This window comes from Chiloscyllium punctatum, chromosome 2 (assembly GCF_047496795.1).
Source record: "Chiloscyllium punctatum isolate Juve2018m chromosome 2, sChiPun1.3, whole genome shotgun sequence".
Lineage (NCBI taxonomy): Eukaryota > Metazoa > Chordata > Chondrichthyes > Orectolobiformes > Hemiscylliidae > Chiloscyllium > Chiloscyllium punctatum.
Window position 1 is genome coordinate 54,051,912 of NC_092740.1, and position 13,220 is coordinate 54,065,131.

The following is a 13,220-nucleotide window of genomic DNA, read 5'->3' on the forward strand; positions in this document are numbered from 1 at the left end:
ACCAATGGATCAGATCTTGAACTTTGCGGGCCTGCCAAATCCAGTTGAGTGGTGATGGATAATTAAGCAACTCACTGAACGATGCAACTCCACCAATATCTCCATCCACAGTGATGGGGAAGCTCAGCAAGCCAGTCCAAAAGACATAGCTGAAATATTCACATCCACCTTCAGCCAGAAGTGGCAAATGGATGGTCATTCTCTGCCTCCACATGAGGTCCTCAGTATCACAGATGCCAGTTTTCAATCAATTCAATTCATTTCCTGTGATATCAAGACTGATGGCACTAGATATTACGAAGGCTATGCACACTGACAACATTTTGACAATAGTACTAAAGATTTATGATACAGAACTAGCCCACAATTCTAGCTAAGCTGTTCCAGTATAGTTACAACATTGAGATACAATAATGTAGAAAATTGCCCAGACATGATCAATCACAAAAAGCAGGACAAATGCATCCCAGCCAATTACCAACCTTGCAGTCTCTGTTTCATCATGAGCAAAGTGATAGAAGAGGTCATCCACAATATATCAAGTAGATCTCGCAAAGAAATAAACTACTCACTGATATTCAGTTTGGATTCTATTAGGGACATTTGACTGCTGACCTTATCACTGCCTTAGTCTGAACACAGACAAAAAAAAACTGAATTCTAGTGGTTAGTTAAGAGTGATGCCCTTGCCATGAGGCAACTTTTGACAGAGTGTGGCATCAAGGGTTTGAGCAAAGCTAGTGTCAATAGAAATCCTGGGAAAAACTGCAGTCACATAGAAAATGGAGTAGCGTCGGCTAAATTAGCTTCAGGTTGGTTTTACAGGTCGGCGCAACATCAAGGGCCGATGGGCCTGCACTGCGCTGTAATGTTTTATGTTCTATAGCACAATTAAAGTTGGTAGTGGTTTTGGAGGTCAATCAACACAGTCCAAAAACATCAGTGCACAAGTTCATTAGTGTAGTGGCCCAGTTGTAAACATTTCCAGCTCCAAGTGAGGATGTTTGCCGATGATTATAATGTTCGGTACTATTCATGACTTCTCAGATACTGAAGCACTCCATGTTCCTTTGGAGCAAGAACTGGACCATATTCAGCCTTGAGCTGCAAGTGTCACGTAATAATTGTATCACATAAAAGTGTTAGGCAATGTCCATTCCCAACAAAAGAGAATCTAAACATAAGCCCTCAATATTCAAAGCATCACTATCGCTGAATTTTCCATCATCAACATCCCTGGTGTTTTATCATTGATCACAAACTGAAGTGAACCAGTCATACAAGTACTGTAGCTACAAAGTAGGTCAGCGGTTAGGAACTCTGCAGCAAGTAACTTACCTTCTGTCTCACCAACGCCTGTCCACCATCTACAAGGTGCAAGTCACATATTTGATGGAATTCCATCTACTTGCCTAGATGAGTACAGGTCAACACAAGAAACAATCTGGGATAAACGGCCATCTTGAGTGACACCGCATCAACCATCTTCAACATCAGCATACGATGGCAGCAGTGTATACCATTTACAAAAGTATTGCGTCAACTCACAAAGAATTGTCCAGCAGCCTATTTTAAACTGTGACCACCACCACCTCGTAGGACAAAGGCAGCAGATGCATAGAGATGAGGAGAACATTTTTTTCACCCAGAGAGTGGTGAGCCTATGGAATTCTCTGCTGTAGGTTGAGCCCAATATACTGAATGCTTTCAAGAAATGAGTTAGATATAGCTTTCGGGTAAAGGGATCAAAGGGCATGGGAAGACAATGGCAACAAGGATCAGTCACGATAAGGAATCCCAGTGCAGACTTGAAGGGCCAAGTGGCTTACTCCTCCTATTTTCTAGGTTTCTATAGGAACACCATCACCTGCAAGTTCCCCTCTGAGCCAGTTACCATTCTGACTTAAAACTATATCACCATTCCTTTGCAGTTGCTGGGTGAAAATCCTAACTCCCTACAAAGCAGCAATGGGGTTGGGTCCCCTTGACCACAAGGATTGCAGGGAATGGGGGCATCCCATAATCTACAAAGATTAAAGGGGTTCAAGAAAACATCACTAGCTTCTATAGCAATTTGGAACGGGCAATTAATACTGGCCTAACCAGTGATACCCACATCCCATGAACAAAAACAAATGACTAGATGCAGTGTTCCAGTTCTCCAAGTCTGTGGAGCAAGCTGACTTTAGCAAACAGATGTAACAAGGCAGAAACAATAAATTAATAGGGAAGATTTTCCAAAGAGGAGTCATTGGACTCAAAACTTAAACACTATGTTTCTCCTTATAGTTGCTACTGGACCGGAGACTTTCCAGTACATTTGTTTTATTTCAGAATTTTGTCATTGCAGCAGTTTGTTTTTCTTACAGTATACTTACTCCTGATAATAGTCTTCAAATTCTAGAATTAGCCAGATAATTTGCTTAGACTCTACATTTTTGTGTTGCTTTAGATTTTACAAATTGCAAAGTTTCATTAAGTTCATGATCATAACTTTCTTACTGTGTTAGCCTTTCATTTGTAAGATTCAGGGCATCCAGATGCATTTGAGCCAACCGCAGGCCAGGAAATGTCAAAAATGCACCAATGAAAGCGCAAAAAATAGCCAGGAACATTTTAAAGGTCAGTTTCGAGACAGGGCCCCTGGAATAACAAAATATAAAGATTTCCTTTAAAAAGAAAATCAATTAAGAACAGAAATATTAAAAGATATGTCAGAAATGAGAATAGCGTTTTAAAAATATCCCTCAAGTCCAAGTACCAAAATAATTGATTATCAATTAACAAAAAAGTGGAATTACATATTAGATTTCTAGAAAAAACAATCATTGACGAATCCCCTATACTAACAATTCATTGCATAGCAATCTAGTGACAAACATTAAAGGATGAAATTGCTCTACCAAATGTGGCCTTTACGCCTTTAATTCATTGTAAATCAAATTCCTCAACTCAGCAGAAGAGCACGTGTCAGCTAATCTAAACTTTACTGACTTTTTTTAGACCTGGTGGGAGAATGGAATAACTTATCTTTGGTTGGGAAAGAAATTTACAAATTACTCAAACAAATGCCGACAGATCTTTATCATTCAGAATAAAACATTAATGCACTAATTTAATACTGCACAATGGTTATTCACATCCTTGAAATTATATTCTAATTGAATAGGAAAAATAGCAACTATGATAACTAGTATTAACTACACAATATCATAACAGAAAATGTATAATACCATGGATAAATCACAAAGTTATATTTCAAATGAAGAATTTTAAGCAATCCATGAATAACAGCTACTAGAAAATACAAGTTATTCAACCTACTGGGATTCAAGGCCTTGTTTCTCAAGAAACTGCAAAGCGCTGTCCGAAAAGTTTGCAAACCCTAAATGTGAGCAGTGAAGAAAAGAGAAGGTGAGAAAAGAGCAGTTATTTTGGCTGGAATACTTGAACTAATGCCATGGCTGGGACTACAGTTGGGATGTTGCCAGGTCCCACAGCCTTCTACCCAGAGCATTCAGCCATTGCTTGCTGTAACGTGGAGTGAACAAATAAAGGATATGATTGTCAAAAAGAATATGCTTTCGCCAATTAAAAAAAAATCTCATTAAAAAGAAAAGCATCAGTTTCAATCTGTAAAATTACTTTGAAAGAAATATATGACACATCTTAATACATTTCTGAAGTAATAACTACTATCTTTTAAATAAAATATACAATTACTTTAAACAAAGAATAATAAAATGAAAAAGATTTGTATTTTCTGGCATCCCTCATTTCATTCCAAAGCACCAATTAAGTACTTTTTGAATTAAGTCACCTTTGTTATGTAGGAAATCCTGTCAACATCCTGATGGTTACCACTGACCAAAAAGTGAATTGGAGGAGGCCCATAAATACTTTGGCTACAAGAGTTAATGAGAGGCTAGGAATTTTAAGTGAAGAATTTATTTCCTAATTCCCCAAAAGCTGCCCACCAGTACCAGGCATAAGTCAGGAGTTTGATGAGATACTCCCCACACGCCTGGATGAATGGACCTCAACAACACTCAAGAAGCTTGACTCCATCAAAGTTAAAGCAATTCTCTCAATTGGCACCACATTCACAAACATTCATTCCCCTCACCATTGATGCACATTAGCAGCATGCACCATCCACAAAAGACCTATGGAGTATTATCGTTCATTAGCAGAGGGATTGAATTCAAGAGTCGTGAGGTGATGTTGCAGCTGTACAGGACTTTGGTTAGGCCACATTTGGAGTACTGTGTGCAGTTCTGGTCGCCTCACTTTAGGAAAGATGTGGAAGCTTTGGAGAGGGTGCAGAGAAGATTTACCAGGATGTTGCCTGGAATGGAGAGTAGGTCGTACGAGGATAGGTTGAGAGTTCTCGGCCTTTTCTCGTTGGAACGGCGAAGGATGAGGGGTGACTTGATAGAGGTTTATAAGATGATCAGAGGAATAGATAGAGTAGACAGTCAGAAACTTTTTCCCCGGGTACAACAGAGTGTTACAAGGGGACATAAATTTAAGGTGAAGGGTGGAAGGTATAGGGGAGATGTCAGGGGTGGGTTCTTTACCCAGAGAGTGGTGGGGGCATGGAATGCGCTGCCCGAGGGAGTGGTAGAGTCAGATTCATTGGCGACCTTTAAGCGGCATTTGGATAGGTACATGGATGGGTGCTTAATCTAGGATAGAAGTTCGGCACAACATCGTGGGCCGAAGGGCCTGTTCTGTGCTGTATTGTTCTATGTTCTAAAATGCAGTACAGAAATTAATCAAAACTCCCTAGAAAACACCTTCCCAACCCACAACCAACCATCTAGAAAGACAAGGGCAGCAGATACCAGCACTGTATGTTTTCCTCCAAACCTCTCACCATTCTGACTTTGACATTTACAGCTGCTCCTTCAGTGTCACTAGCTCAAGATCCTGGAACACCCTCCCCTAATAGTATTGTGGGTGTACCTATAACAAATGAATTGCAGTGGTTCATGAAGATAGCTTATCCTCATTTTCGTGAGGGAAACTGGGGACGGACAAAATAAAATGCTGCTGCCATCAATGTCCACATCCCCTAAATGAATGAAAAAAGCATAGTAAATTGAACTCAGCAAGATGCCTCATGTAATAAATGTTCACATAAACTGTTTCAGTGAGTTTGGCAGAGAAATACACATTGATCAGGATTCTAGAGAGAACATGTCTGGTTTGCTTTGAAATAATGCTGGGGAATGTTTAAAAAGTTCATCCAAGATGCAGATGTTACCTCAGTTTAACAATTCATCCAAAATTTAGGACCTGCAATATTGCAGTATTCACTCAGTACTGCACTGCAATGTCAATCTGGATTTTATCATCAAGTCTCTATAGAGTAGTACTTGAACTCTTAAGCTGATAAGCTTCAAGATCAATAACCAACTGCACATGATGCAGAAAGTCAGTGACATACTGCAAATTGTTAGTATGAAGTACTCTCGACTTAAAAGCCACCACAATCCTGTTACTAAATCTGCATTTTTCCTGCATTAACCACATCCTCCAAAAGCAAAGCTAGACAATAAAGACTGCTGCAAATTAAAGCCCAAAGTTATTAGAACACCAAATAATTTCCTGCAGAAACTATAACTCAACTAAGGACCTAAGCCCAAGAAGGTTCTACTGTATAAAAGCAAATTACTGCAGACGCTGGAATCTGAAACCAAAAGAGAAAATGCTGGAAAATCTCAGCAGGTCTGGCAGCATCTGTAAGGAGAGAAAAGAGCTGACGTTTCGAGTCTAACTGACCCTTTGTCAAAGCTGACAAGGATCTACTGCTGCATGATCATATTCTCCAATAAGTCTACAGGCCAGATAAGGAGTTATGCAGCAAATCACAAATGTGTATTGTTCACTCCTGATTAGCACTCATTTGCCTGACTGTATGGAATGACTATGCTCAGTTATCAAATAACAGCAGTGTTTTGTGGAGGTCCATATGCAGCAGGATCATCAGACTAACATGGTTAAAAAGCTGCAGTTCTCAATCACTCCACTGGTGGGGTGATTTACCTCCCCCTTTAAGGGATAGAGCATACCTTTGAGAGCTGCTGGAGGTGGTTATTCCATCCCTTGGCCAGAGAGTCCTACCAGCACATGGACTGTGGTGACACTATCAACAGGTCAGCTAACTGCGTTGCAGGTGTGCACAGTGCTGAAAGAGATATATTATCAGCCCAATGTATATACTAAGGTTTCAAGTTGATCCAGAACTCAGCACAATTTTGTTTATACATAAAACCAAGGTTATGCAGCTGGTTCTACATCATTGAAGTTTAAAAAAACGTTCCTTACAGATCAGCTATATATCAAACCGAGCCAGGAGTAAAATAATGGATATACACAGAGCTTGCAATTATCTATACACATCACATGTAATATAGAAAGGTTGTATGACTGTCTTTGACTAATTTTTTTAGGTCATTTTGTTGCTCAGTTCACTCTGGTCTTAACCTCAAAGCTTTTTCTAGTGCAGGTCAAGCCTCTACTGATGCCTTCTGATCTCTATGTGGAATCATCAATATCATAGCGAGTGTAAGAGAATTGACAGTAGTTTGTCAGACTCTAGTCACCACCTACTCAATCCCACACCTACTTGTTGATAGTGTCAGTCCATCCTGCCTCTTTAGTCCCTTTTTTTGTTTCTCTATCTCCCCCATTGTTCTCTTCTCAGCTACAGGTTTGTCAGTGGTAAGAAATTAAGCAAATGTGCACCCCAAAGAAACATCATAATCCTTACATAAAGTGAAAGATAAATAGACGACCAGCCACAGAAAAAGTAATTGAAAATATTTGAGAGCAGCATTAATGCAAATCAACATTTGAAAAAATAGTTGCAATGATGCCAAAATAAAGTTGAGCTACAAGGCTGTACCTACTTAAGGCTGAAAGTTGACATTCTAGTGTATATTAGTTAAAACTTTTAGAATCAGCGCCTTAAGTACCTGTCTCGAGTCCGAACTCCAGATAGTTCTCAGTCACAATTAGGATTGCCATGGCTTTTACAAAGAAGAAAAAGCCAAATGTGATGCAGACTGACCTCTCTCCACCTTCTTCCACTTTAAAGTAGTGAGTTGTCAGAGAAAACAGTGCCTTACTGAAGAACATTTGTTAAGGAAAACATGTTAAAATCAATGCACAATTTCAAAGTTGGTTAAGACACAATATATCAAATGGAGTAAAGAACTTGGAGACAAATAAAAATAGATTTCTAAGGTAGTTATAGTGCTACAAATAATTCAAAGTTATCATACAGAAATTTCAGGTGCTTTGTTGCTTGTAATACATTTACAACTAATCCTTTTTCTCTTCCTTCCATGTGAATACTTTAAATTGCAATTTTTTAGTGAGTTGCATATCTACGTTTCAAATGGAGAATGTTTATTCTTTGATTCCAATGTGTCTTTCATTTCTTAACAGATACATTTCATTTTTTTTTCTTTTTTTTTACTGAAGGGGCATTCTGTTTTTTTTTCTTTTTTCTTTTAAACCCCCACACTACCGCCTAACTGCGGTACTGCTTATTTTTCCCCAGCACCCATGGTGTGTGTGTGCAGGTGTGACAGACAGTGAGAGATACAAAGTGCATGAATCTTTATTCGATTTCCACCACCAGGAAGATAGGAAAAAACCCAGGTGGCCAGTGGCAAGCACTGCCCTTCACATCAAAGGGCAATGCTGTGTGATCAAAACAGTGAACGGGAGGGCAGGGACTAAATCAAAATAGAGTTGGAGGGGGAAATAATGCACTCCACTCCCTGTGGTGTCCACCTCTCCCTGAACAACTCCAGGGTGTTGGTGGACACTGCATGCTCATTCTCCAAGGACACCTGGGCTCTAACGTAACCGTGGAAGAAGGGCAAATAGTCGGCCCTAACGACGCACTCTATGGCCCGCTGTCTGGACCTGTTTATGGCCAGTTTGGCCAGGCCCAGGAGGAGATCCACGAGGAGGTCTCCAGACCTGCCCTCCCTCCTCCGTACCGGGTGCCTGAAGATCAGGAGCGTGGGACTGAAGTGCAACCAAAAGCAGAGGAGGTGGTTTTTAAGAAAATCAAAGAGAGAGTGCAAACGCCCACACCCAATATACACGTGGTCCACGGACTCCACAGCACCACAGAACAAGCAGCTCGGCTGGGAGTCCGTGAACCACCGCAATCTGCGGTTGCAGGGGACTGCTGCGTGCAGCACCCTCCACCCCAGATCCCCGAGAGAAAGGGGGAGGACTCCCGCGTAGAGAGCCCTCCACTGGGGATCCCCACCGCCCGGTGACAAATGGGCACGCCAAGGCGTGTCTGGACGGTGGAGGAGGGAGAAGAGGTGGACGGTGTGCAGCAGCAGTCTATACAGGGCCCGCCTTTTTACCCCCTGAAAGGGAACAAAATTAAAATTCCGGAGGCGGCTCAGGTTGTGGGGCACAGGCTCCTGCGGGAAGTACGGGACCTTGGGCCAATGTGAAATTCCGTCCGGGCTGGGGTGAACGCGGACGGGATCCCACCGCACACCTGAGTGCCCTCCAACTGGTGCACTATGTCGGGTCCGAGCACCGCCATTTTAAGGCGTCGGATGGCGGTGGCCACGTACTGGACGTCTACCGCTGCCCTGCTCGCTATGTCCTGCGGCAGCGTCCAGCCCAGAACCCCGGCACCCAGCATGTCCCCGACCCTGGTCACCCTCGCTGCTACGGCCCTCCCCTCCGACAGCCACTCGAACCCACGAGTACGGAGGTGCGGATTCCTGAGCAACGGCTCCCTGACGACAGCCGCTGCTCCTGCCAGAGGGTAGGCATGGCGCGATTCAACCATGTTCCAGACAGTGATCAGGTCCTGGTAAAAGACAAGCAGCGTCTTGAGGGCGAACTCCAAACCGTCACGGTGGACGAACAGGAGCTGCGTGTCGTAGTTGAGGTTACGCACCTGGCAGAAAAAATATGTCTATACCTAGGAGGAGGCTTGACGTAAAGGTATCGCCGCAAGGTCTGAAGGCGGAACGTCGTGACCTGAGTGCGGACGCACACCAGCGACTGACCGCCCTCCTCAATAGGGAGACTCAGAACCTGCACAGCGACCCAGTGCATCTTTTTGTCCCAGAAGAAGTCAACCAACGTTCTCTGGATGTCAGCGACAAAGCCAGGAGGAGGGACCAAAGTGACCAGCCGGTACCACAGCATGGCGGCCACCAGCTGGTTTATGACCAGCACTCGACTCCTGTAAGATAGCACTCGGAGCAGTCCTGTCCAGCGGCGAAACTTAAATAGAATACATCAACTGCCTTCCTTGCATTTACAGCAGAGAATCCTTCCTCAATTAACTTCAAGAAATCGGTTAAACATTATATAATTAACAAATTGCTCATAAAAGGATCTTTTTATTGTAGGATCTATGCTGAAGATGATGCTTCTATTACTAATTCACACAAAGAGTTCTTAGACTTGCCAATTGCTGGCTTCGGGCATTTTTATTAAGGTTTCAGTAAAATCAGCTAAAATGATGACCACAAATCCATTGCCAATTGCCAGAAAAACCCATCTGGTTCACTAATGTCCTTTAGGAAAGAAAACTGCCATCCTTATCTGGTCTGGCCTGTATGTGACACCAGACCCACAGCAATGCGGGTGACTCTTAACTGCCCTCTGGGCAATTAAGGATGAGTAATAAATGCTGGCGAGGCCAGTGATGTCCTCATCCAATGAACGAATAAATTTTTAAAAGTGATATGACAGTTAGTATTGGGCTATGCATGTCACAAAGCTAAATGATCGGAAAAGTTATACTAACCCTGGTATATCAAACTTTATTCCAATTTTGATTCAGAAAACTTGAAATTAAGTGGCATATTTTACCCACACCCTCATTCACTGTATTAATTTTGCTTTTGATTCTAATTACCTTTTGTTAAAAAGTTATTATGCTTTCTATTATTTGTACGTTAATCTCCTTTTAGGTGAGATTCAACTGATAAATATATCTCTGATCTACTAAAATGCAGATTGGGTGTAAAGGGAGAGAATTGGTCCTCTCACTATTAAGTACATCTACTAAAATGCTGTTCCAAAGGCTTTTCTTAAAAGAAAACCTATTCCTCTTCCAAAGCAACTGCATTCTTCCTTCAACTTTCCCTATTTCTTCTTCTGGACAATCCCATCTCCGTCACTCTTTTCACCACATGCTCTGTCTCACTCCATAACAGATGACCATTCTATTTCAATTATTTTCAGCTATTTTCTTTGATATTTTCACACTATTCATTGATCCTTTGATATTGTCCTTTGTAGTCACACCAAACATCCATCTCAGCATTGAGATTACTGTTCCTTTTTTCTGTTCCAGTTACTGTTCCTTTTTTCTGGAGGTTGCCCATGTTTCTGCACTATATTACAAGATTGATCTCAAAACTGTTACAGATACTTCCTTCAGTAATACTTTGTATCATACAATCACACATTCTGTTAATTTCAAACAAAGCTAATCCATTATTTAATTTCTATGTCTGTAATTCAATGCTCTGCCATTGACCAGAGCCACTTAAATTCATAATCCTCTATCCCAGTCAGTACTGTGTCAAAACTAGATGAAATTGGATAGCAAATCAAGACTGTAACTGAAGGTATCCAATCAGTCCTGTATTACCAATTCAAATAAATCAGAGTCACTGGTGTTATGAGCTAGAATTTGCTGTTACCAAAAATGTCAACATTTACTATTACTCCACTGAAACCATTATGACTCAAGGAAACCCCAATATGCTTTGCAGATAATTAGTTATTGTTTGAAGTGAAGTTGCTATTGTAATAAAGTAATCGAGTCATAGAGATGTACAACACATAAACAGACTCTTCAGTCCAACTCGTCCATGCTGACAAGACATCCTAAATTAATCTAGTGCCATTTGCCAGCACTTGGCCATATCCTCTAAACCGTTCCTATTCATGTACTCATCCAGATGCCTTTTAAATGTTATAATTGTACCGGCCTCCACCTGGAGGCAGCCAATTAGTACATAGCAAGACCTCACAAATGGTATTGTCATAATGAAAAAAATCACAGAGAATGCTGAAGAAACTCAGCAAGTCTGGAGCATCTGTGGAGGAGGAAGAGAGTTAATGTTGAGAATTTGGTATGACATTTATAGAAGAAAAGGTGTCGGAATTTTTTCTAATTACTTTTGACCCAGTGCAAAGAACAAAGGGGTTGTTAATGGTGGATAAATAAATAAATAATTGCAGATTGGGTGCAAAGGGAGAGAATTGGTCCTCTCACTATTAAGTACAAAAGTACACAAGACAAGGCTGTGTGTGTGCGCATATGAGAGAGAGAGAGAGAGAGAGAGAGAGAGAGAGAGAGAGAGAGAGAGAGAAAAAGAGAGAGAGATTGGGGAGAATGCAAAAAAAAAGGAGAAAAAAAACAATGCATTCAGTTTTTGAAGTTATTGAGCTTAATGTTGAGATGTGGAGGCTGTAAAGTGTCTGTGAGAAACGAGGTGTTGTTCCTCAAGTTCTGATTTAAAATGTTAACTCTGCTTTTCTCTCCACAATGCTACCAGACGCAAGTTTCTTCAGAACTTTCTGTTTGTGTTTGAAATTTTACCTGTTTGCTGAAATCTTTGCCTCTGTAATCCAAGACATCCCGTTGACTCAGCATCAAACTATTGTTGGAAAGAGGTTGCTAGATTTTTACTGGCAGCTTTTCTTGAAAACAGCTATGAGCACCTCGCTTTGTCACTGACCACAAATTCTGGGCCATCAACGAACAAGAAGCAAATCATATGATGCTCTTTGATTCATTGACAATTTAATTGAAGTTCGACATTCCCACATGTGGAAGATTACCCACATTCCATGTGTCAATTTGTTCCTCAAATTTTATATTAAAAGAGGAACATTACTTAGTCTGAAAACAACTGACTTTGTAACAAAGTCCTTGAACCAATCATGTCTCAGCATAGCAGCAATCATGCTTGCAATATTGCATCTGGGGAGTAACATTCCATTCCTGAGGACATTCTGGGTAAGATTACATCACCATAGATAGATTGCTTGTCTGCTAAAGAACAATTTAGCTCATAAATAAAACACTTTTATACAAAGCGAAGAACACAGAACAATGACTATCGCAGAGAGATTTACAATACTGTAATTCAATCATGTTGCTCTAATAACATCATAAACCACTAGAGAGCACAGACTGATGCTTTAATTACAATCTAGAACAACCTCCACAAGGTACAATAGCTAAATGTTCTGTGAAAATCACATTTGCTTGGTGAGATCTGAATAGCGAATGTTTGAGAATAACGAAGACTCCCAAAAGTTTACAATACACATTGAAAATAACAATTCAGTCGCAATCTTAAAGATGACATTTTTTACGCTACTTTGGCTGACTAACAACACCTCGTAAGTATGTTATTTTGTGAAACTTCACATTGTGCAATGGAATAAAAAGAGGAAATAATTCCCCTATCCAGCAGAAATTGGATGGAACAAGAGAGAGTTAAAATCCAGGCTATGAAGTCACCATTCCTCCCTCTAATAATAGCATTGTTTTTTGGACAGTTGAAACACCTGTTGGATTCAGACAGGACCCTCTTGAATAATGATGAATCTGAGTTTCTGATGTATTAATGATACAATATAATTTCAAATGCCTACAGAGTAGTGTCTGGCATGAATGTTACATATAGTAAAACTGGATCACATCTACCAACAAAGGCTGTCAGCTCAGGTTGGGAGCAGAAGTATTCTGAATTCTATAAAGAGTAATTGGACTAAGTCTGTAAGTTTGCCCACCGAGCCTAAAGGCCTGCTCCCAGATGTTCCGTCACCACACTAGGAAACATCACCAGTGAGAGCCCCAGGCAAAGCACCAGCGGCACATCCCGCCCCTCCGCCCATAGATCCCGGCCTCTCTAGGTGGGTGATGTCACCTCCAGCTCTTCTCTTCAAGGGAAGGTAGATAGGACCCAAATCAATGTGTTTATTGATGGAGTTCTGGCTAGAACTCCACACCTCCAACAATTCCTGTGCATGTCCCTACCTCACCTGTCCGAGAGTGCACGCCATCCAAGTCAAAGTGGCTTCCCCCTCCGTCCGTATGCACAGAAACCAGTGACAGTGGGGTGTTCATGCATCCCGACGGCAAGTCCCCCACCAGCCTGCTCAATGCAGCGCTTTCCACAGTTCTT

The 13,220-nt window shown here is 41.3% G+C and overlaps 1 protein-coding gene across 6 annotated transcripts in view; it reads right to left on the minus strand.

The window, feature by feature from the left end:
• tmem161b (transmembrane protein 161B) overlaps positions 1–13,220 on the minus strand; it is a 101,855-nt gene that overhangs the window by 37,727 nt on the left and 50,908 nt on the right. For 5 of the 6 annotated variants that reach the window (XM_072582835.1, XM_072582834.1, XM_072582839.1 and 2 more), the window contains 3 exons: positions 6,984–7,135; positions 3,325–3,385; positions 2,503–2,643 (listed from right to left, as the gene is read on the minus strand). In XM_072582835.1, coding sequence (XP_072438936.1) covers positions 2,503–2,643; positions 3,325–3,385; positions 6,984–7,135 — 354 coding nt within the window. The remainder of the gene's footprint in view (positions 1–2,502; positions 2,644–3,324; positions 3,386–6,983; positions 7,136–13,220) is intronic. The other variant, XM_072582836.1, reaches the window with a different exon arrangement.